At 36.4% G+C, this 24,431-nt stretch overlaps 5 protein-coding genes across 5 annotated transcripts; 4 read left to right on the top strand and 1 right to left on the bottom strand.

The window, feature by feature from the left end:
- Nucleotides 1-6,005: 6,005 nt before the first annotated feature.
- RO3G_14692 (uncharacterized protein) lies at nucleotides 6,006-7,894 on the top strand (the record flags this gene model as incomplete). Its single annotated transcript, XM_067669276.1, has 11 exons — nucleotides 6,006-6,165; nucleotides 6,218-6,386; nucleotides 6,471-6,472; nucleotides 6,533-6,744; nucleotides 6,799-6,861; nucleotides 6,914-7,053; nucleotides 7,114-7,147; nucleotides 7,181-7,419; nucleotides 7,472-7,632; nucleotides 7,759-7,845; nucleotides 7,890-7,894. The coding sequence occupies 11 exons, from the start codon at nucleotides 6,006-6,008 to the stop codon at nucleotides 7,892-7,894; spliced, it is 1,272 nt and encodes a 423-aa protein (XP_067525377.1).
- A 3,103-nt stretch (nucleotides 7,895-10,997) lies between these two features.
- On the top strand, nucleotides 10,998-11,378 carry RO3G_14691 (uncharacterized protein; the record flags this gene model as incomplete). Its single annotated transcript, XM_067669275.1, has 1 exon — nucleotides 10,998-11,378. One exon carries the CDS (start codon nucleotides 10,998-11,000, stop codon nucleotides 11,376-11,378), a length of 381 nt encoding a protein of 126 aa, XP_067525376.1.
- Nucleotides 11,379-12,430: 1,052 nt separating this feature from the next.
- RO3G_14690 (uncharacterized protein) lies at nucleotides 12,431-13,622 on the top strand (the record flags this gene model as incomplete). Its single annotated transcript, XM_067669274.1, has 4 exons — nucleotides 12,431-12,753; nucleotides 12,807-13,056; nucleotides 13,202-13,363; nucleotides 13,443-13,622. The coding sequence occupies 4 exons, from the start codon at nucleotides 12,431-12,433 to the stop codon at nucleotides 13,620-13,622; spliced, it is 915 nt and encodes a 304-aa protein (XP_067525375.1).
- Nucleotides 13,623-15,055: 1,433 nt separating this feature from the next.
- Nucleotides 15,056-17,797, top strand: RO3G_14689 (uncharacterized protein; the record flags this gene model as incomplete). Its single annotated transcript, XM_067669273.1, has 4 exons — nucleotides 15,056-15,334; nucleotides 15,390-17,462; nucleotides 17,520-17,667; nucleotides 17,793-17,797. 4 exons carry the CDS (start codon nucleotides 15,056-15,058, stop codon nucleotides 17,795-17,797), a joined length of 2,505 nt encoding a protein of 834 aa, XP_067525374.1.
- Nucleotides 17,798-18,105: 308 nt separating this feature from the next.
- On the bottom strand, nucleotides 18,106-23,389 carry RO3G_14688 (uncharacterized protein; the record flags this gene model as incomplete). The annotated part of the gene is made up of 5 exons (XM_067669272.1): nucleotides 18,106-18,912; nucleotides 18,965-20,283; nucleotides 20,334-21,569; nucleotides 21,621-21,714; nucleotides 21,764-23,389. The coding sequence occupies 5 exons, from the start codon at nucleotides 23,387-23,389 to the stop codon at nucleotides 18,106-18,108; spliced, it is 5,082 nt and encodes a 1,693-aa protein (XP_067525373.1).
- Between the last annotated feature and the right edge of the window lie 1,042 nt (nucleotides 23,390-24,431).

The raw sequence follows: 24,431 nt of genomic DNA, 5'->3' as shown, positions 1-24,431 counted from the left end.
ATCCTCCTTTTCCAAAAAAAAAAAAAAAAAAAAAAAACGTAGTTCGATTTGATTTCAAGCCATTTTGAGGATAACTTGTAGCATACTCTATGAATAATGCGATCAAGATAGGTACAGCTATTGAAGACATGAATGTGCGCTCATGAATTTCTTTTGTCACTAAAGGGCCATTGTATTTCAACAAGTTCAAAGTTGAAAAAGATGTCTGCCTTCATGCTTAATTTTCATACTGAGTATGTCGCTTTAACAGGCGTACACAAGAGTTAAGCTTGGACACCAAATTATGAATCCGGGCTTGTATTAAAGGAATATTGATTAAATAGTCAAAGACTACAGCAATTGTACGATAGCGATCATGAAGCTAGTTTTTGAAATTCAGCTTACATTAATAGCAAGAAAGAAATAAGATGTAAGCTTTCACTCGGTGAAGTAGAAGCTCCTCCTATGATTGTCAAAAATACACCATTTTGATTTCTTTTTGTGTACATGTACTTTTTTCTTAATAGTATGCTTTTGATATCCAAGTATTTTTATGAATCAGGCGCTTTAAAAACTATGTTAAAAACGATACTAAATCACTCACTGAGGAACACGATCAATCTACATTTTGTATCTTGCATTGTATATTTCATATAATTATAATACCAATATTACAGTAACAATGTAGTAAGAGCATACGCAGTAGATATTATCATAAGACGTTTCTGGTATTTTCTAACAAAAGAACAGTTCTCTGTGGCTTTACTTCTTGTACTTGGGGATGCTGTTACTAAAAAACTCAGGCCTGATTTTGCTATAGCAGCCCAAGACTGAGTAAAAATGGGTTGTGATGAATTTAAGCTTTGTAGTACTCTACTTGTTTATTAGAAGAAGATCGAATTAAATTGCTAGGCATCAACTTCTTCAGAGGATGAATAAAGTAATAGCATTATAAAGAACCTGCAGCCTTTAACATCTTTGAATTTGGAAATGGATTATTATTGCCAATAGTATGTTTAATTGACGATGAATCCAAGTACCAAGTAATCAAAAACTAAAGCCACATGTTCATACATGAATTATCGGAGCATTTGGTTGAATTCTTTGATGAAATGGCAATTTGTATCAATGGTAATAGTAATTAAAATCAGCCATCTTGATTTGATGCATACAACTAATTTCTTACTCTCACTACTGTATTTATTTAATAAACTCTTTTTTATTAATGAATTATAATATGTTTATAAATATGCATTCGTAATAAAACGGTCTTTATTATTGAATCTATCAAATTGAACAATGCTCTTGTTAGGATTATCAGTTAAAAGATAAAAAAAAAAGAGGAAAAAACCCAAAATCTGACTTGTTATTTTTGAAACAAGGCAATTTATGCCAACGACATTCACCTTGCATTCCATGTATACTTTGTTGAATCAAAAATATACAATGCTTTCATGACATATAGATATTGAATATGAAGTACTATAAGTTCTATCCTTTATAAATTTGTGCTATACATCCAATATCTAATGAACATAGTGCAAACTGCAGAGATCATATGTAAATGTGCCAACTGACCAGATACTGCAATGAGCTCAGTCATTGAAAGCTATGAAAACGCTCAATGGATTAGTGCAGAAGACGGACAAGAAGAAGACATATGCTAGATCTTAAAAATATTTATAAGCGTCGAAGTTTATGACTTTGCAATGAAAAAGAAATTAAATGAAAAAACTAATGATCTTGCCATAAGTACTTTGAAGATGAAAAAGAATCCAATAAAGATTATTCAATCGATTTACCACAAATAATTAATTTTCAGGATCGTCATCATGCGAATGTTTGATGGATATGATAAACTTGAATCAAAATAAAAGCCCATGGACTATTGATGTTTAGAATATTATCACGGAACTAACAGAGAAAAGCCCATTCCTTTTTTTTATAGAAGATGTAGAAAGGACGACTTTCACCAGCTATCTAGTTGCAACATCAACAATAGCCACTTACAACAGTGGCACCATTTGTAGTAACCGTGTTCTTAAATTTTCAACAAAAAGCTTCAAGCTTTCTTTCACCTGAATGTTCTTGAAACAAAAACATTGGTGGTATAGACCAAAAGGTCGACCTCAGAAATAATGTGATGTGATAATAGGTTCAACGTAAGGAAATCAAACGAACGAGACTGATGGTATAAGTTGAAAGAAAATGATGAGAAATAAAAAAAGTAAACTGCGAAAGAGGAAAAAAGATACAGACATATAAAGTTTATTCATATCAATATTAGAAATAAACAACTTCGAACACTTATTTCACTGAGCACAGAAGGAATCAAGAAAGCACTTTTTTCTGCCAGTAAGCTTGGTATACTTGGGAACAATGGAAGAAAGAGAGAGCACTCATAACTATGCTAGCATCGCTCTTGAAGAAGATTCATTGGATACTTAAAGCTTACAATGAAAAGTTGTTTTTAATGTTCAACGCAGAAAGAATTGCTTGATGAGAAAGAATGTATTGATTACTAGCATAAATACAAAAAAAAAAAAAAAAAAAAAAAAAAGCAGCTAAAGATACTTGCTTCAACTTGGTGCTTGATTTAACTCAACAGGATTGTCACTGGTTCGATGCTAATCTCTTATAGATGTACAGTTACAATGTACACTGAAATGACAGGTGATTTCACAACACTTTTTTTTTTTTTTTTTTTTTTTAGAAACAAAGAACGCGAGATAAGGTTAGCCAAGGGGTATTGAATCATCTGTCAATATGATGTGTAAAGAAAGACTATGTGAGAACATGTGATCTACTCATTATATTTTTTCAGTCAAACAGCTTCCATCAATGCTGTAATATTTATAAATCAGACACGTCTTTTATTCATTTGAAAGAAATACATACGAGTTTTATTATTAAAACCGGTCATTTTATTCACAAAAATGACGAGACGTAATATTGACTGAATTTCCCTTACAATGTTTATAGCATTTCGTCATTTATCATTCAATAGTTTAGGAAATTTAAAATTGAATTCAGTCTAAAGCCGTTATCTTGAAAATTAACAAGGCGTGTAATAAATTTCAATCAAACAGACATTAAAAACAATAGAATCACAGCAACTATCACGTCATTTTCACTCAAGACAATTGTTGAATTTATTTAAATGTAGACTTAGCTTGGGATAATTCTGTAAATATTTATGCTGAGCTTTAGACAATGTTCATTTACATCTTCTCAGTATTATGTGCTTCATGAGTAAAATCAGGATATAAACAGGGTGTTTAAAAAAGATACATGTATAAGTACTAACGAATTATTTTTGCTATCATATGCGTTATATGTTCTTATTAAGAGTCGCATAATACAATTAGTATTCAAAGACAAAGTTTGTTTCGTTTTGAACTTCCCCACATCTAGGAATTAAGTGGTAAACGGAGTTAATATTAGGTACTCTGTCGCGTGCTTTTTCAAACAGGTAGAGTTGAAATCTTTTTCTAATAATCTACATCAAATTCATTTGATGCAACTCTATAACACATTAATCAACATACTTGAACAGAACAGCATGTAAATTAGACATCAGTTTGTTGTACACTTAAATGTCAACTCCCTTTTTCTCTTTTCAAATTAGAAACGGATTAGAATTACTCTACTTTCCACTTACTCAAAACGATTTACCTGAAGAAAGCAGAAAATACTATCCTTTTGTAGTGGTAGAGTCTAATCTTGGCATACCAACAGCAATATTAGCTAACATATTAAAAGAAACGCATGAGTTCTATGTTACGCTTTCTAAAAATGACTTTAAAGAAATGGAACAAGTGACTCGGGTGATGATATTACTAAAGCCTGATAATTACACTGCCATGAATAGAAGGTTAGAATTCACTAAAGATGGATCTTTGTTCTCATGCTAAAAATATTAGGAAAGAATTAATGTTATCCGGGCATATTAATCCAGTAGATGAGTTACAATTGCTGAACCTCATCTTTACGATACCAAAGCATTCAAAGAGTTCTATAGCATGGTATCATCGACAATGGATAGTTACGGAATATGACAGCATTGATATTGATGCTGAGATGAGATTATGTGAAATGACTTGTTCTTCTTATAAACGCAATTATTATTCATGGCAATATCGTTGTTGGATTCTTGCAAGAAATCAGCAAGATTCTGCGCGAGTGAAAAAAGAATATGCATACATAATTTGTTGGATTGAACGTAATGTTAGTGATTACTCTGGGTTCCAATACCTCGAACAGGTTATGAAGATAATCCAGTGGGAAACACCACAGATTGAGACACACATGGAATGGTTGAATAATTTAACTGTTAAATTTCCCGGTCATGAATCCATTTGGTGTCACCGAAGATATTGCTCTTATTTATTTTTTGAATTTAATACTAAAAATTATTGTATTTTACAACATCAATTTGTACAAGATACTATTCAAAACAAGTATAAGGAACAAGCTCTAAGCGACAATGAAGATGATATAATACTACAAAAACAATTTGCATTGAAATTCGGCTTATGGTTGACATTTTTGGTAAAGGAAAAAAAAAGCTTACACACATTTCAACCTTTTACTTATTCATCTTTTACTCTTGTTAGGAAAAGCGCCGTTGCCATAATTCATATTCAAGTCTAGTTGATCCATCTTTAATTGATAGTTATATATCAATTGCTCCTGATTCAAAGTTCTTGGATCGCCAGGGTTGAATCTAAAATAAAGGGGTAAAATAAAAAAACTTTCTTCTAAAAAAGAACCTAAGCATATGACATAATTTAATGATCGAATATCTTTTTTTTGACAAGTATAAAGCACCGTTTATTCAGACCGAGATCGCCCTTTTTCTCTATGAAAATGACTGGCTAAATGTTTCCGTGAATACCTGCAAAAGTACCCCACCTTGATTTCCACAAATTGCAGTGATCAATATCTTTAATGTCTTGACCTGCTATCAACGAGCCCAATGAATTTGCATACACATAAAAATGTTGTATTCAATTTGAGTTAGCAATATGTTTCTGTGCGTTGATGGCCAGATTTCATAATCCGTCTTTCTATACTATTTTTGCATTCTAAGAATAATGCTGCTTTTTTTGAACTTTTTTTTTTTTTTTTTTTTTTTTAACTTTTTGGGACAGAAAATGTAATCTGCATACGATCGTACTAATTTCTGTTCTTTTATATTTTTTCTGTATACCGTAAAATTCATGATCGGGCTAAACTCAATCTTTTTATATATGAAAATACATACGTACAGGACTTGACAAGATTGACATTCTCCTTACTGAGTATATCTCATTTTTTTTTCCCTCAGTAGAAAGTTATATAAGATCTTTATCTCCTACATAACGTGCTTACTTAAAACAAAGAAGGGAGAATATGACTTAAGGGGATTATATAATTCATCTGGATAAACCAAACTATCATAAAAAAAAAAAAAAAAAAAAAAAAGAAAAGAAAAGAAAAAGAGAAATAGGAGCATAAGAAAGAGAAAGTACGGAATATTATGAAAATTTTTATAAGAACTATCCCGTTGCTTATAAAACAAAGCAAGTTCTAAGCAAGGTCTTTGTTTAAGCTGAATTAAAGATACATACAACTTTCAAGATGTCCAGTACAGGATAAAGTTTCTTGTGTTGTTACTACACATTCTCCTTTATCCTCCTCTCTCTCCCCCCTCCCCTTACATTTTTATCATTTCTGTGGATTTATTTTGTTAAAGAGAGACCGACAAATGTGTGTTTCGTTTTCGCAATTCTATTTCTGCAAAACCATATATGAAATAAGACTAACCACTATTGTCAAATAAAACTTCTGATCTCCTTCTACGTCAATGCATACATACTTTTACTTTGTCATTTTCTATTTTAAATAAATACGCTTTTTTGTCTTACAAATCTTTCTCTCTCTCTCTCCTTTTTATATTTCTTTTATCCTTGCTCATTTCTATACTTTTCTCTTTCCTTGCATAAAATCATATATAGTTTTAACATTGTACATGCTATATTATAATGGAACATTCATTTAATCGTCCTGATCTGCTCCAGTCTAACACTACTAGTGTACATATTCCAATATTTGTGGACGATAGCAGTACCATTGTATCCAACAGTCAACTCACGGTTAATTCGAGAACAGTTTATTCTCAGGAACATATACCTAAAGCAAAACGTAACATTTCAATCTATTCATGTAGTAGAAAAAAGCTAAACATTTTGTTTAGTAAATGAATTGTTCCGGGTGAGTTCAATGTCAGATTCTGCTTATATTTCTGAAAAAAAGGAGGATCATGTAGAAAATGGGTGTGATTTAGAAGAGGATCCGTATCGGTGGGCTATATTACTTGGAGGATTTCTTGCTCAAGCAATTAGCATGTGTACGTTATCTAGTTGGTAAGAAGAAAAAAAAAAAAAGAAAAAAGAAAAACATCGTTTGTCATCATCAAACAGCGATAGACTAAAATTTTAAGTATGTAGGGGTAAAATTTTTCTGTAAATTGAAAAAATAAAAAAAATAGAAATAAATCATTCATTTTTAGGTGTAATGCAAGAGTATTATGATAGACAAGTCTTTAAAGGCTCCGTAGATTCTACAGCATTAAGTTTTGTTGGCACGATAGGCATGTCTTTTGGTGGCCTTATGGGACCAGTCACCCCGGTTCTTATGTCTTTAATTGGTGTCAGATGGATTTTGTTTTTATCCACTATATCCTTGACAGCCGGTTTAATATTAGCGAGTTTTGCCCAGCAGGTAGAAAAATAGAAGATCAAGCTTGAAACATCAAAACGAGCTAATCTAGTTTAGGTCTGGCAATTGTACATAACGCATAGTGTGATGCATGGTATAGGTGCTGCATTATTTAATGTTGTAAGTTAATAAACAGAATTGCTAGAAAAAAAAAAAGATTAAAAATTTATAGGTTTCCATGTCTATATCTCCTCAATGGTTTATTAGAAGAAGGGGGCTATCAATGGGAATCATGGTGAGCGGATCTGGCATTGTTGGATTAATTATGCCTTTTGTTATAACACATTTAAATGAATCCCTTGGCGGTGCATGGTATATTAGATTTTATTTAAAATAGGGATATGAAAATATTCAGATGCCTTTTTCGTATAGGTGCTATCGCATTTTAGGCATCATTAATTTCGTTGTAAGTATAATATCTACCTTACTATTAAAAGAGAATCCAAAAATGCCAAAAGCAAAATCCAAAAGAATACGACATATGATTGATACAAGTGTTTTTAATGATGCAAATTTCATAATATGGTGTATATCTGGTAGCTTGAGCATGTTGGGTTACTTCATTCCTGTCTTTTACCTTCCATCACATGCTACAAAACTAGGTCTTCTTCCTACTCAAGGATCTGTTCTGGTTGCGTCCTTTTCTGCTGTTAACGTGGTAGGAAGAATATTTTCTGGGTAATAGAAAAATGTATGATTTCTTGAAATGACCCTAAAAAGAAAATATTAGATATATTGGTGATCAAGTTGGTCTAGTCAATGTACATCTAATGCTTTTGTTTGTTTGCGGTTTAAGCTCATTGATTTTATGGACATTTGCAAGTTCATTCAGTACTCTTTTGATCTTCATACTCGTTTATGGCTTTATGAGTGGCTCTGTATTTTCATTGTGTAAGTGATTAGAATGCAGCCTTTATAAAAAGCAACCTAACATAATAATAGTGGCACCTATTACAGCGGCAATTACCGGCATAGAAAAATATCCATCGGGGATATGTTTGTATCTTTTATGTGTAGCAGCGTCGAGATTTGGACCTTCTTTGGCTGGTGCAGTGCAAACAGCCACTAATAAGAACTCGTTTTTACCTCAGGAGATGTTTACAGGTATAGCATTTATTCTCTCAGCACTTATTACTTTACTACTAAAGCTTAAGATGAATCCAAATGTTTTTGCTAAAATATAATATAAAGTGCTGCATTTATCCCATTTGTCTTCTTTTCCTCCGAATTACAGAAGTTTTATTCCATCTTCAACCAAAGGGACAGTTACATTCGATGGATTTTCATTTCCTTTTTTCGTCTGTTTCCGAATACAGGATTTTCAAAATGCATTAGTGCATTAAATCCTTATTTTGCATATTCAAATTTTATTTTGGATAACAATTTTAAGTATGTTTCTTCACTTTATAAACGCAACATCCGAAATAGATGCAATAATTGAATACATGTACGGCTTTAGTGTTACTGATAATATTCTTACAAGTGATTCTATGAAAATTGAGGTGCGGCAAGTCACTAATCTATATTAAACAGCAAATTTAGAATAGCGCTATTGGTAACCCTCAAACACAAACTAGGTATAAAAAGACTTACTGCTTTGGATAGTTTTAAAAGATCAAGTGAGGAAATAAAACTGATAGCAGCAGCCTTGCAAGGACAAAAAAAGAAAGAAGAAAGTGAATGAGTAGTGAGGGAAAGACGTGTCATAGACATCAGTGTGAGGTGGGCTAACAACGTCAGCGGAACTTTTTATGTGAAGTAGATGGTTGGGTTCATAAAGGATGGTACAAGCGGTTGGATAATCATGCTGGACATTTATCTACAAAGTCTATACATGATCAAGGATATGCCCTGTGCAGTACTTGTATGGTGGGGCAAGTTCATACGACGCTAGCCTTCGAGGCCAATAAGGCCAGACTGGGCAAAGAAGTTGGCAACAGCATTGTAAATGAGAGTCCGGAATCGCCGGAGGGCGACACAAATTCTATGGAGAAATGCTTTGCGAGCATGCTGTACTTTGCGATCAATAGGTTCATTGACGAGAGTAAGGTCGCGAATGATTGATGGATCTAAAGGATCGAAATTGACACGGGCTGTGATGTTGAATTTGTCCAATTATGAACAATGTTCAGCTTCGTAATCAATGTGGATGAGGAAGCACATTAAGCTTCTATCTGAATAATGAATATCCGGAATTCGATGGGTTTTAATGTGTAATCGGCAAAGGTTGGAACGCAAGTGTTGTAGAAAGAGATGACTTTGAGCGAGTACATAGATGAGTTTAAAGCCTGTTGGTTCAGCAGGTGAAGAAAATTGCCTGGCAATAGCCGTCAGGCTAGGTTAGGAGTTATCATGCTTAGAATTAGCAATCTTAGGAAGAGGAGCAGAGGTGTTGTTAGGCAATGGAGGCGCTTAGATGGGGTGGGAGGGTTACGATCGAGGGAGGAAACGGTTGGCGATATGGTGCATCCAGATGGAAAAGGTGGGATGTCTGTGATTAACGGCTTCGGAGCAAGTTGTTTCCGCAAGAAAGCATTCTCGTGTTGTAACTTGCGTATCCCAGCATAGACAGTAGCTAAGCCTGCCTGAAGTTGTTGGAGTTGCTTGCTACAATGTTGAAAAATTATCGATTGATGTGCGATGGTCTACTCAGAGTTTAGGCTTTTGCCTAAAGTTTTGATTAACTCTATCAATGGCTACTCTAGTCTAAAAGACAACAATAAGTTTAATGCTGTTGCCAATTCATTTCTGGTGCAATGCAAATCCGACTTCTGAGCGCACAGATTTTTTTTTTGTTTTTTCCTGATTCAGTTGATATAAATGCGACCAACACCTCTATGCCTTCACTTACAACAATATACCAATTTTTATCTAACTCAAACAAGTCTCTTCACTTTTCGCACAATGTCGAAGCTCGAACTATATATATGGCTTGTGAAGCTGCAACAAACAGGAAAAGCTAAATGTATCATTTTATTTTAGTAGTAAATTGTTTTTTTGTCTTCTTCTTTGAATGTGATGATACGAGGACTTTAAGTTATTAGAAGACGTGTATGAACGAAATAAACATTTTGCTTTGCCATGGTTGAAGATTCTCTTCCAGCACTTGTTTTTTCCAGGGTTGCTCAATCTCTCAATAAATTCGGCATCTTCAAGAGCATATTCTGTTAAATGCAGTAGTATCCTCCTTCTCCTCTAAATCTTTCTCTACTTGCTCAATGAAAGAATACCTTCTTGAGCATACTTTTTGGTTTTCTTACTGCTAATTTCTGCTTGGCTTTTAGCTTCTTCAAGTATTTCAACCAGAAGTCCCTTTGCTTGATTTAGCTTGTAAATTGTCTGCTTTCTTGACTTTTCTTGATCGTTTTGAGACAAGATTGGGTGCAGTAATGAATTGATTTAGTTCGTGGGGCGTAAACAGTGTCTGACCTACTTCCATCTGGCCATTCGGTTTGAGCTACAGTATAGCTGTCGGCTGGAATATTTGCATCTACATATATGTAATTTGCATGTTAAACATATATCATATCTTTATACGAGCAATAAGATACATTGTCTTCACTAATGAGCCTGGGTTCAATCTTCAAACTGTAGGAATCCAGGACAGATCAAAGAAAGGTGAGCCTGCAAAAGTTGTAGTAGTAAGCTGTGGTTCTGGACAACCGGAAAATGATTAGCAGGAACTAGAGAGGTGGTTAGCTTGCACCACAATTGGTTTGCGTGCCAACTACTTTTATTTGCAAGTTAAACAGGTATCCAATTCGTGCTATGATTGTAAATCGCAACTCTGCTGCCGTAAGTGTTTTTAGTAAACTTTGATTAGCCGATAACGAAACAGCGAGATACAAAAAATATTTCGCAACTCGGTAGTTGCTGGGACAATTGTTTGCACTGTTTGTTTGTTTGTTTGTTTGTTTTTTTTTTTTTTTTTTTTTTTTTTTTTTTTATACCATCTCTCCATGGATAGCTGCCTACTGGTGGACGAACATGTTTTTTTTTTTTCCCTTTTGCTCCATAATAAAATGGACAATGAAAATAAAGAGAGCCCAAAAAAAAAAAAAAATCAAAGGGGAAGGTCTGGTTCTTGGACCCAAAAAAACGAACCAACTACGCCCCCAAGCTCTCATTTCTGATATGCCACCGTTGGAAATGATATCCTTCCTTAATTTCTGCTCTATGCTGATGACGTGTTTCTCATTGCCAAAATCCCGAACATGGTTGATCTACTACAGAAATGTGGAATCCATAGTCTACAAATGGGATACAAATGGAACCCATCCAAATGCGTGGTTTTGGACAACAGTACAGATCCAAGTACATACACTCTTTATGATCAGCCATTACCAAGAGAGACCACATTTGCATACCTTGACGTTCCCTTCAAACCGGGTGATTATCTTGATTCACAGGAACTAATTCAACATAATACCCATAATGCTCTTGCAACAATGAACATGCTGTCATCCATTGGTGTGAATCCTTCCGGTTTTTCCAAGCTTCTCTGCACTAGATTCTACGCTTACATCGTTCGGCCTCAGCTCGAGTACGACTTAGCTATCAATCGTTTCACGGTCCATCAACTTCATGCTCTGGAGGAAGCCCAGAATAGTTGCATCAGGAAAATCTACGGTGCTTGAGGCAAAGCGTCCACTAAGGTTATGCTTCACATGTCCAAGTTGCCTTCATGTCGGAACGAGTCAGTATACTACAAGCACAGGTCCTCTCGCCTGGTATCAGCAATGGCCGATTATATGCTCCATACTGCATGAATTAGAAGAGGTTTTTTTCTAAGCATGAACATCCTAAAAGATTGATTTGGTACGGGCGGATGTTGATTATATTATTTCTGCGCTCAATTGGACCTTAAATAAAAGATTATGTTTAAAAAAAAAGAAAAGAAAAAAGAAAAGAAAAAAGAAAAAAAAAAAAAAGCCAAAAAAAATGAGTGTGGTCAGATAAAAAGCAAGGAAGACATGACGCGGTTTGTTTGGTCAAGTGACGGCATTTCCGTTTGTTTTTTATTTTCTTTTGCTTAGAGCAAACCTAACGGTCTCGACTAAATTAACTTTAATACCCCGAAATCAAAAAGTTGTCAACCAACGGACCCTATTAGCGGCCCTATTAAAGTTAATAGGAATTATCAGAACTATTGTGAGATTGAAGCTTGTAAGGTTTTTATAGTATAAAGTAGGCTTGTTATAAATGGTTTTGACTTGAGACCAAGGTTTTGAATAGTGTTTGGTTCCCAAAATAGTAATAGATTGAATATAAGCTTGCTTGTAGTAAGTGACCACAAAATCTGGTTAAGTAGATCAAACTGTTTTGAGTAAATTAAATTAAAAAGATAAAATAAAAGAGATTACAATGAAGTGTAAATGATTCAAGGGACATCTTGTTCTTGATGTTAAGTAAAATAAAAGAAAAACAAAAGAGATTTACTTTGAGTGATATTTATTAAAATAATTAAAAAGTAAAGTAGTGAAGAAAGAAGTATATGAAATATTGAAGTTATTTATATGTTTTTGCTTTTCTGATTATATGCTGTTTTTGACGGTTTTGTGGATATTTTATATTTTTTTTGTATTTATCTGTATTTATCTGTATTCATACGAGACTTCTTTCCGCTTTCCATCACTTTCTATAGATTTTTGCCTTCTTTGAAAAGGTATCTACAAGATCAGACCTGGACATGCCTACTGTAAAGCAGTTACAAGCAGAACTTGCTGCAGCCAAGGCTGAAATCAATCGACTACAGCAACAAAGCGCTTCCACTCTTGAGCGGTTAGGTCAGGCATCATCCACTACTGTACCTACGCGCGTCTTTACTGCTACCGTTCCCCGCTCACCTGCTTCCCCTCCGTCACTGCAACTTAAACCACCTACCAAACGTCCCCCACCTCCAGAGCTTGAATCTGTTCCCCTCCAAAAAGCTTCCAAATCTAAATACGCTCCACCACTTCCCAGCCAAACGGCTGCTGCTCGCACTTTTAGTCCCCCGTCCACCAATCATGGGTTTAAATACCTTAATCTTTCTATACAGCGCCGCCTTCCCATTCGCCAAATAGTTCCTTACTTCGACGATTGCCTATCAAGAGCAGTTGTGTCCTGGACATTCACTACCCCGACCGTCATCTCGTTGCCTTCCTTATCCATAACGATTATGAAGCTGAAGTCCATTCCCAATTAGAAAAATTCGAAATTCCCTTATGCGATGATTACGATCCTCTGGATCCAAACAACCTTCAAAACTCTTACTATGACAACTTCAATCAAGATGAAAAGGAATGTGCCGCATGGAGCGTCTTCACTCAACGTGTAAGGATTTGCTTTTGACCCTTCAAAGTCACCAAAGCGATAAACTGACTACCATTGCCCGTAGTGCTGAAATCGCTTTTAATGTATATGCATATTAAATTTTGACGTTATTGAAAGCTATTAACTTGCTTTTACTATATTATAGACTCGACGAAATAAAAACTCAGGCTTTGGAAAGCAATATATGATTTACTGGGAACATCGTAAAGATCAGGCCTTTGAAACAGATGTTAACAATGACGCTCGTATTACTATTTCCTTTATTCAGCAACTAGTAAGCCAAATCATTAGAGAAAAAGCTAAAGATGTAAGAAATGATAACACGTATCCATTGCTTTTATATTAACATCGTTGCAATTGGGCATTTTGCTCTTCATTGTCTTCAGGGCCTGAATTTTCTGATCGCACATCTCTTGCTTCTAAGTCACCTCACTCTCAGCTCTGATTTCCTTGACCCTTCATCTTCTGGCTGTGGATCTTTTAGTGCCTCAAAATACAACATGCCTCTAAGCGAAAATATAACAAAAGCACTCGAACAAGCCTCGAACTTAGTCTCGAATCTGTAACTCGTAATCATGGTTTCATCTCTGATCAATTCTAATTAAATTTCTAAATAGAATTGGACATTTAAATATCATCGATCTTTCATCAGATTCAGTTGTGGACACATTGAAAGAGCACATAACAGAAGAGGAGTACATGAAAATCATTTCTTCACTTAAAACTGAAGAAGTAAACTTGTCAAAAAATGCAAGTGATTTGATCATTGCTTTTAAATCTATTAAAAGTTTCTCGTGCAGAACTCTGTGAAACACCTTATACAAGCATGGATACGAGTGTGATTATGACCCGATCGAAGGATATGATACCGGAATGGTTGAATACCTAGTACACTGCTTGTAAGAAGCCTGTCAATACACTATTCTCTATCAGCTTCTTACTTACTAATATAACATATAACCTTGATCTGATTGAATCTCTCAACAACCCCCTGAAAAATAAAGCGCTTGAAAGAACAGCGGCTGCTCATACAAGCATTATTATCATAAACTGATTGTTTCTCTCAGTCAATGACATAATTGAATTGGGCTGGTTGGAGAGGGAATTCTTTGCAACGCATAAAACCAAATGGGACAGAGTTATTTTTAAGGTTGATGACCACAAGATCTCTAAAGCTCTCTGGTGGCGCAAATGGTAAAACAACCATAACAAAAGAGCGATGTGATGTAAAAAGTTGTATAGCAAGATGATCGATGTCATGAATTAATATCCTCCGAAAATAGAGAAAAAAAATTTCTGCATAAGATTTTACGGTAAGACCATTCTTTTATTTAAACATCTACACTCTAATAGTGCTTTTTTAAAAATAGAGAATACGATTTTCTTTGAAGAGCTAACAGCTTACGAAAAGTCAATGTTCAGGATTCAGCATATTGCAATCACAATACCAATAACCGTAAGATTACTTATTAAGTTTGCTGAAGAAATCCTAAAGATGATAGCATGGAATAATATCGTTATCAAACATGTTGAGCAGTTCTAATTTTCATTCTTTTTTTTTTTCCAAAAGCCAACACGATTTCCTTCGGTTCTTCTTGACTTTCAAATCGCTTGTTGATTGCAAAAAACAACTTAATTTCAGTGCATATTTGGTCCCGAACATGTTTGAGTTGAGAGAGTATTTCGAAAGCTCTGAACAAGAACAGAAAGGATGAGAAAGAGGAACTGTGTTCCTGATTTTTTGTTTACTCTCAGCCTTTACAAAATGCGACTTTAATTTCTGGAAATAGTGTCTACTATTACAAAAAAGGAAAATAAAAGTGCGAACCTTGGAGGTTGTACCACATTTTCAGATTTTTTAAAGGGCAGCAATGTAAATGTAGAACTTACAGAGCAGCTGAGAAAGACTGCTTTTCTTTTAGTGGCAAATGCGTTTTTTAAAGGGCAATTTTTTATTCCTTTTTTTTTTCTTAAATCTGAGTACATAAACACTCTATCCATGGCTCGTCTGCAAAAGAAAAATAAACCAAACAGTGTTACCAAGCCTAAAAAGCAAGTTAAAAAGCAATATGCTGATAAACTTACTTCAAAAGATGTTTTTGAAGCAGAGGAACAAACTGATCGCCGTAAAGGTCACGAACTTGATCGTGTAGACAATCTGGAATATGATGCAGGTGAAATTGACGAAGAGGATGATGAAGAAATCGACTCCGATGAAGCTTTTGATGAGTCTGACGAGGAGCGTTTCGAAGGTTATAAGTTTCGGGGATCTACAAAGGTATGCAAAAAGTTGCAGCCCTCTTTCTTTAACGGATAACTTATTTTTTTATTAGCCGTCAGATAAAAAGCATTTGAAGAAAGCCAATAAAGCTAATGAAGGAGAGATTGATTTGAATGAGGATTCTGAAGATTCACAAAGTGAATCCGAAGCTGAAGATGGAGAAGACTTTATGGATCTTTCTCAAATGCTCGAAGGAAATAATGAAGATGACAACGATGTGGAAGATGCTGAATACAGTGAAGAAGAGGAATTCAAAGGATTTGATAATATCATGGATGACGAAGATGACGAGGAAGATGAAGGGAACTTAGACGATGATGACAAGCTTATCAGCTTTGTTGAAGGTCTTGAGACAAAAAAACGTAGACGTAATGATTCAGACATTTCTGGATCAAAGACAAAGAGACGCCAGTTGAAAGAAAGAAATGAGGCATACCAAGAAAGCGAATTCAATCTAACAACAAGAGAAAACGATAGTTCTGACAAGAAGATTAGTTTAGACGATCTTATGAGCACTGTGAATGATGAGGCTGCATTTGGTTCATTAAAGGAAGGCATCGAAACATTGGTTGGAAAGGGCAAACATTTGACTCGCAAAGCTTTAGATGCACCTTTACCAAAACGTATTCAAGACCGTATGGAGCGTCAAGCTGCTCTTGCAACTGCAAATGAAGAAGTTTCTAAATGGCAACCTACTGTTCAAATGAACCGTACTGCTGAACATCTTTCTTTTCCTCTACAGGAAAGCTCCCCAGCTGCAAAGGAAGGTCGTACAAGCGCTGCTATGGCTAGCAAATTCAAGGCAGAGACTTCTCTTGAACAGCAAATATCTCAAGCTCTTGCTGACGCTGGAATGAAAGATGAGGAATTAGAAGCCTTTGAAGCCTTAAAGTTGAACAAATTATCTGTAGAAGAAGTTGAAGCAAGACGCAAGGAGCTCCGCATGATGCGTGAATTGATGTTCCGCCATGAAATTAAGAGCAAGCGTTTAAAGAAGATCAAGAGCAAGAGTTACAGAAAATTAAAACGCAAAGAAAAGGAGAGATTAGGTGCTCAAATAAATGAAGTAGAAGAAGTAGATCATGAAATTGACGATGAAGATAAGATGAAGGCCGCTATGAGCAGAGCCGAAGAACGTATGACGCTGAAACATAAAAATACAAGTCAATGGGCTAAGCGTGCCCTGGCTCGTGGTGGTCAAGATGAAGGTACTCGCGAGGCTATTATGGAACAATTGCGTCGAGGAGAAGAGCTTCGTCGTAAGATTGAAGGATCCGAATCTGAAAATGAAAGTGGTGATGATGATAATGATGATGACCATATAATTTCTGAACAGCTCAACAACTTAAAAGAAGATATTGAACAAGATACCCAACCAAAGAAAGGCTTACTTTCTATGAAGTTTATGCAAGATGCTGCTAAACGTGAATTGGATGCTACAAGAAATGATATTGCAGAATTTGAAAAAGAATGGCTGGCTTCAGATAGCGACGATGACTCCAAAGAAAAGGAAGATGATCATTACACAATAGTATCAAATAACCCTGGTCGTATGGCATTTGGTGCCAAAGCAAAGAAACAAAAGTCTAGCAACGATACTGACGAAGAAAAAGAAATTCACGTGATTACTGAACAAAACGCTGATAATGTAGAGCCCACAGTATCCGTCACTAAAGTTACAGAAGTAAAGATTGTTGAGACAGAACCCAAGGAAAAGCAAGAAACCAAGAAAGAAGCTCGCAACAAGAAAAAGACAAAGACCAAGATGAAGATTACAACAGTGGATTCAGCTGAAAAAGTACAAAATAGCACCAATAATGACAGTTCAGCTTTAATGATTCATAAGAGTAACGTGACGTTTGACCAACGTGAGCTTGTTGCAAGAGCATTTGCAAATGATGATGTTGTGGCAGAATTTGAAGAAGAAAAGTTAGCCGAGATTGCTGAAGATGGCGATAAAGTAGAGGATTTGACTTTACCTGGCTGGGGTTCCTGGGGTGGTGCTGGAGTGAAACCAAAGAAGAATAAAAAGAAAATCGTTAAGGTTACAAAGGGAATTGCAGCTGATAAAAGAAGAGATGCTAAATTGGCCAATGTTATCATTAATGAAAAAGTCAACAATAAGGTAAGCTTTATTCTATTTGGTTTTTTTTTTTTTTTTTTTCTCACTTATTTCTCTTAGGGCGAGAAATATCAAGCTACTACAGTTCCATTCCCCTTCAAAACAGTTGAGCAATATGAAAGATCTCTTGCTACTCCTGTGGGTAATGAATGGAATACAAGCCAAACCTTCTCAAAGATGACTAAACCAAGAGTTCTCACAAAACTTGGTAAAGTCATCGATCCTTTGTCTGCTCCATTTATTTAATGAATTTTTCTTTTTTTTTTCTGTGTGAGCTTTGTTACATGTTTATATATTTTTATTTTTGTTTTGCAATCATTTTGTTATTTATAGAATAAACCTCCTCTTCACACCCTGTTTATTATGTACTGTATTTAACTGCTTCCATGTCCCCTTGTCCCTTTTTTTTTTAAAAAAAAAAGCTTGGGTTTGAAGTAGGTTAGAAAGTATAAACGATGATAGTGTTTTACTCGTAAAATTGATTATCGGTATAGTTTATATAAGGAAAAGGTAACGGAGATGGTTTAATAAAGGATAAGAATGAGCATAAAGAATTTATGCGGAGTAAGGTACAGGGAGGTATTGATTTGTAAATATTAAAGTATGGTATCTTTATTGTAAAATGTAAAAATATAAGAAAATAACACTAATGTTTTAATGACTCTTCAATGCAATAATTTATGAAATCTTTTCTATGTGACATATTCACTCCAAAATGCCTACTCAGCTGTTCTCTGACTTGTTTTTTGGTCACTGTCATAAGATTGGCAGTGGCTGTGATTCTCTGTACTTCTCTTTTGATCTCTTCATCAGTCGGGTAATAAGCGCCATGATCGCCGTCGATCATTGGACTGCCAGCAAGTGGCGGATAACCCCCGTGGAAACTTCCTTCGACACTGTAGACAGAGGGAGCAGAGATATGAGGATTAGGATTAAATAAAGGCCCACCGAGTGTGACCGAAGGTGTTCTTCCTGCCAAGTTTTGCTGAGAGTATCTAAAGCTAGAATTATCGTTGTGATAAAACGCACCAGCGACACTGTTGGTTCCGTTCATTGTCATCTGATTCATACTTGGAGCATAATTGACAGTTGGTGTCATGTATCCAGTGTTCAAATTGGAATAGCCGCCCATGACGGGTGTCTGAGGCGTATAGGGGCCATTATTACCTGTTGTTCGGCGCGAGGCAGATGTGATTGTTGTACCCTTTGTTTCGACCGAGCCACTTTCCCACAATTCGTTTTCATGATCACTCCATTTCTTTAGAGGTATGCATTTAGGATCGAATTTGCCTTCGTCTGCGGGTAATAACTTCTTTTGACCGTCGTCACCGAGTACAACACGAGTATTTCCCCAAGAAAAGTCATCAAAATGCCAAAATGCATATACTGGAATAAAGAAAGAAAAGATGGGAATAGCCAAGATATAAACAACCATCCAACCGATATGTTCCCACTATGATCATAAAAAAATATAAGCTTATTGACTCATTTCTCTTTCTTGTTACCTTTCTACGGGCAAAGAAAATGATGGCCTGTAAACCATAAACACCACATAAAGTAATAAGTGAAATAAGTGGCACTTGATCTGCATTCGTTGCTAGTTGATAAATCAAATACCCAAGATAACAAACCACAGCAGGCATGACCAAAGTACTCAATAAATCCAATATGACTACAAATCGCATCGAGAAACAGCAAAAACCACAAAGTTGAGGTAAAAAGACTAATTCACCTAAATTGTGAATTGTAGAATTAATCCAACGTCTTCTCTGGGATAATAGCACACTCCATCTATCTGGGGCATTAGTCAAGCAACCAGCATCAGCAGTAAATTTAGTTTTATGCGTAGGAAAATGCTTTAGGATGAGTGTTGTCAGATATCGATCTTCACCTAAATGAAGCAAGTTTTTTTGATGTAGTGTGCTGACTCTGTTTTCAGCATAATCATCAATCACTTGGTTACTCACCAGCAAAGGTTGATTCTTTCCTGGAGAACGTACTCTGTACATACAAAAACAACCAGGTAAACAAGTCACTGAACCAAATAAGGATTCAAATGCCTTTGCCAAAAAATGGGAAATGTAATATTCATAGACTTGAATCATAGTGACCCAACTGTCCTTTTCATTTGCCAGCTTTGTCTCTCCACAGAGTCCGATGACCTTGGCATCATGCACAAAGCAAGAAACCATTCGGTTGAGAGAATCTGGTAATACTTCTGTGTCAGCATCCACCATCAAAACAAATTCATAAAAAGTCGGATTGACGCCAATAACATTCTTGATTTGATGAAAAATTTCTAGTTCCATCGGTGTCATGGGTGATTCAAAATGAACCTTGTTTAAAAATCGCATGAGCACCATCTGTGAATCTCGTTTTCCTCTATTTCCTGGTTTTTGTCTTTCGTTGGGAGCACCGACCTTGACAACGACCACATAGGGAACTACGTGACCTGAGCATTCGTAGAGTCCAGAGTATATCTTGGCTGTATTATGTTGTTTAATGCCCTCGCCAAGGGACAAGAAGGACAGTGGTTCGGGGTCCACATTCGAATCTACACCAAGAATATCGAGTACAATACGAGGCGTCGGTCTGTCATTGCCACTACCAACGATCATTCCGTCACAAACGAGAAACAGAAGCTTCCGCTTATCGTCATATTTGAGGACTGCAATAGAGTCGATGGTCTTTCGAAGGGATTCTTCACTTTCGGTATAACATGGAACCTGACAGATAATAAACTTATCATAATCCTCTGGCTCTCTGAATGCTCCAAGCTGCAAAGCTGCTAAAAACTTGAATAAAATGACTGCACAAAGGAATCCTGCGAACATGATATAAGTTACTGTTGATCATGAAACAGTGAAACATTACCTGTGACGATCAACAAAAAGTATTCAGAAAATAGACATTGGAACGAACGTCTTGTATCCAACTTTCCTACAAAAAACAGATTACGAAGGCAAACCAGCTGTCGTGTTCTGAGGTCATTGCTGATAGGCAAAGCATCAAAATGCTTTGAAATGTCAGTTCCTGCCAGCTGACGGAATAGCTCTACGATGCTGTTATCCATAAAATTCAAGTCCAAGTTGGCTGGCGGAGCAGTGCCTTCAGGAGCTCGAGGGGCTCTTCCGCCCATAAGATAATAGGTCAAATCATACACATCGCCATGTAAGATGGCCCAGCTTCGATGTGTGTTGATATCACCCACATTGACCACATTGGTTGCCTGACGCAAAATGTCTCCTGGTTCATAACCCATGAAGCCAAGCCTATAGTTTTTTCTCATGTAGACCATTTGCTCAAAGTACCAATCCGGACGATAATCGTTTGTAAAGAATCGAAAATCATGATAAACAGCATTTTTATCCGTCAAGTTGACTTGGAAATCGAGCACGAGTTCTTCAGGTATTCTTCCAGTGATACCGTCACAAAGAGCAGACACTTGAACAGGGAACAAGTTTGTAGCATCTTTACCGGCATATTCAAATATCACTTCATCAGGAATGACTTCCGAAGCCCAGTGATGGGGAGCAAACTTTGTTAGATCAAAGACTTCTCCACGGATGGCCACATAGGCACTTTCTTTATCTGATCTTGATTGGATTTTTGAAACAGAATAGACATCTTGATGGGGGCAAATAAGAGGACCAAAGAAAACGATAAAGACAACCATAGCAGCGGATAATAAGAAAATCAAGATACACAAAGCCACTTTCTCTCTCCAGGCCAGCCTTATATCTTTCCGATTCATGCCTCCGCAGTGATTGAGTAAGGGAGAAGGTGCCCACCAAGTCAGTAGCCATACAAAGGCCAGCCATTTCTTTCGTATGCTCGACAGAGGCTCTTCCTCTTCCACGTTTTTTTTGGCAGCAGCAGCGGACGGATTTGTCTTTTTTTCTAATTCGGAATCCATTGTATAGTTCATGTTGTTGTTCATCAAAAGGTTACTGTTTTTATTTTCAAGCGTGATTTGTGACATCATGTCTGATCCAGTATAATCATGTAAACCACTATCATCCATATAATCATCTTCAGACATGGCAGTAGACGCAAAATCATCATTGAAGGAATACATGTCAAATGATTTTTGACCTGGCATGGCACCTCCTTTTCTTACATGTCAATTCATATTGCTCTACTTTTATGTTCCATTGTTACCTTTCATTGAGAGCTTTGTCTTTTTTGATTCCGCTTTTTCTAGACTTTTTAAATCATCTTCAAGTATTCTAAAGGCATTACTTGAAAGGTATATCTACCGGAAATGTTAACACTAGTCTACAAGACAACCTAATCCTTCTTACTCTATTTTGGCCAATGGCGACAAGGGTGTGATCCCAACCGAGTGTTTGAGCAACAAACTGACATTTTTCCTTGAGAGACAGGCTGGGATCGATCATCGAGTTGACCGTGATGGGTAAAGAGATGTGATATCTTTCCCAAAATTCATCTAAAGCGAAAGAGATGGTATAGTAACCTGCCTTCATTCTTTTCAAGAGAGTGGATATTTTGAATAGTGTAACCTGGGATGATAGCTTTTTGATATCGCAAGAGTTTGGTAGAGACAATTCGTTGGGTCGCATACAGATCACGAACCAAGAGGATGTGTGTGATAGTGCATTGACAAGTTCAGTGATACCAGAGGTTAGCATGTGGCCAATGGTGGATACGTCGGGTTGCATAGATACTGACATGGCAGATTTGACATCCATAGGTTTATGGTCTTGATTGGATGCACTGAGGGCAACTGGGGATCGGATGGGTCGAATGGCTTGATGGGGTGAATGGACTCTATTTCGAGTGCCATCGTCTTGTCCAATAATCGAATCATCAAATAAACTTGCTACCAAACCGTTGGTGGAAGGAGGACTGTATGCATTTCCTTTGAAAAGTGCAATAAAGTCGTTGGAGAGGTAGTCTTGGTTTCTTTCGGTAAAGTGGTTTGGATCATACGTGGCTGGCCCCCAAAAATGCTGAATGGTGAATAATTGGGAGCCAGTGTCACTTTTCTTGAACGAAAGCATCTGATCGTTCACAGCACTTTTGTTGACCGTCGCAAAGTTGTGCATCAGCGTCTGATCATCATCGTATCTTTGCTGTTGGCGAGAGGCCTGTGCGTTCATAAGAGACCAGAGGCCCTTGGAAGGATGGGTGTACAGGTCCAAGTTGAAGCCGCTTGGTAATTTATCACATTGAATTGAAATGCCTTGTTCTTCATAATCCTGCTGATCAAATAACTTGGTAAACATGTGGTTGTGTACCATTTCTTGAATGTAGTGAAACGTGAATTGATCAAAGCCGTTGTGGGTTGTCCTAGGTACCCACCCAGGGGTATCCAGCAAGGAAATAAGACAATGAGAATTTTTTGGTGACATCTTGCTGTTCAATTGTTCCAGGATCCAGGTGAATAAGAGACAGTAGAGTGACTGGGCTAGTGTGTCTCTCTGGTTGCTGGCTTGCTCAGGGTCCAAGAACAAGGTGGTGATGTCTCGTTTGATCAACTTGCTCTTGTAAGTCAGTGTGTTCATAAGTGAGTTTGAATCCACGCCTAACAGATCAGCCACTGTATGCAGTGTGTCTGTGTTTTTGATGATGGCCGCATCTTGTACGTTATTAGGGTCTTCAACAAATTGAATGTTGCCGAGATGTAATATGGCAGCTAATATTTGATAGATTTGTCCAATTCTCTGCTTTTGTGGAATGGCTGCCTTGAGTGCTGCTCTCAGCTCGTTGTCTCCAAGCGTATCATCGATGGATGAGGCTCTACAGATCGTTGTTCTCGAAAGGTACTGGAAACTGGACCAGTCTGACAAGTCCAGTCGAGACTTTTCTTCTTGTGATGCACCAGACAGTAAGAAATAAAAGACGTGAAAGTTGCGCTCGTCCTGATCGGCGTCGGTCACACGAGATTTTTCCAGAGCGTAAGGCATAAAGGTGGCGCCAGTGATTCTACCTCTTTCGGTAAAATGTGCTTCAAGATACATACCACATCTTGAAGAATCGTCATGAACAGTTGTTTTTGCATTTGAAAAAGCATGGATGATTGTTTGAGCGTGGATTAGGTTTATTTGAATTTTACTTGTCTTACGGTGACTGCTGAGGGCAATCAAGTGCTCGATTGAGTCTCTAAATTGTAATGATTTACCACTTCCACTTTCACCACTACAAAAAAAGAAGGGGGGAGGAGAAGAGGAGAGAAAGAGAAAGAGAGAGAGGGGGAAGAGTAAATTTAGTGATGAGCCATAAGCAACTAATAATAGATTTCTTACCTAAACACGATTGATTGGTTGATTCTTGTTCTTCTCATATGTAAATATGCATGGTTTACAAGTTGGTATAGATGAGGATCTCTCCATTTATTGGCCTTTGCACTTTGAGTGTCTTTATATTCCAATAGGTAATCTGCCTTGTTACTTTCATGGTTCACATTTTTATATGGATTTAAAGCGATTAATAAGGAAGGGCTAATGGCGGTATAAATTAGATCATGTAAATATCTTTGACGCAATATTTCTACAATGTCTTCTGTAGTTGAATCATTAGACACTTGTATTAAATCGGATATGTTTGACTGCATCTTATTATGTTTGCATGAACAAGAAGAAAAGAAGTGAGTTAAACTTTCCCCTTTTCTTGTCGACTCTTGTTTATATAGTAGTCCCCCTTTTATGTTGGTTTCCACAATCTCCCCTTAAAAGTACAAGCGCATGCTTCATCATGATTTTCACCATTTATGCAATAAATAAATCAGTAAATACAAAGACCAAAATATTTTTAACATGAAAATGCATCTACTTTTTTTTTATTAAAAAAAAATAGTAGTAAAACAAATCACACACACAAAATATAATTCTTGATTCTGAATAAGAAGTATTCCAAGGGGAGCAATAAAAAAAAGCTGATAAAAAAAAAGGGGGGGGGGAGAGGGAATCATTTAGACCAATGAATACTGAAAAGTGTAGCAAAGAAAAA

Source organism: Rhizopus delemar, genomic scaffold, assembly GCF_000149305.1.
Source record: "Rhizopus delemar RA 99-880 supercont3.14 genomic scaffold, whole genome shotgun sequence".
NCBI lineage: Eukaryota > Fungi > Mucoromycota > Mucoromycetes > Mucorales > Rhizopodaceae > Rhizopus > Rhizopus delemar.
The sequence above is the reverse complement of the archived record's forward strand: the minus strand, read 5'-3'. Positions and strand labels throughout refer to the sequence as shown.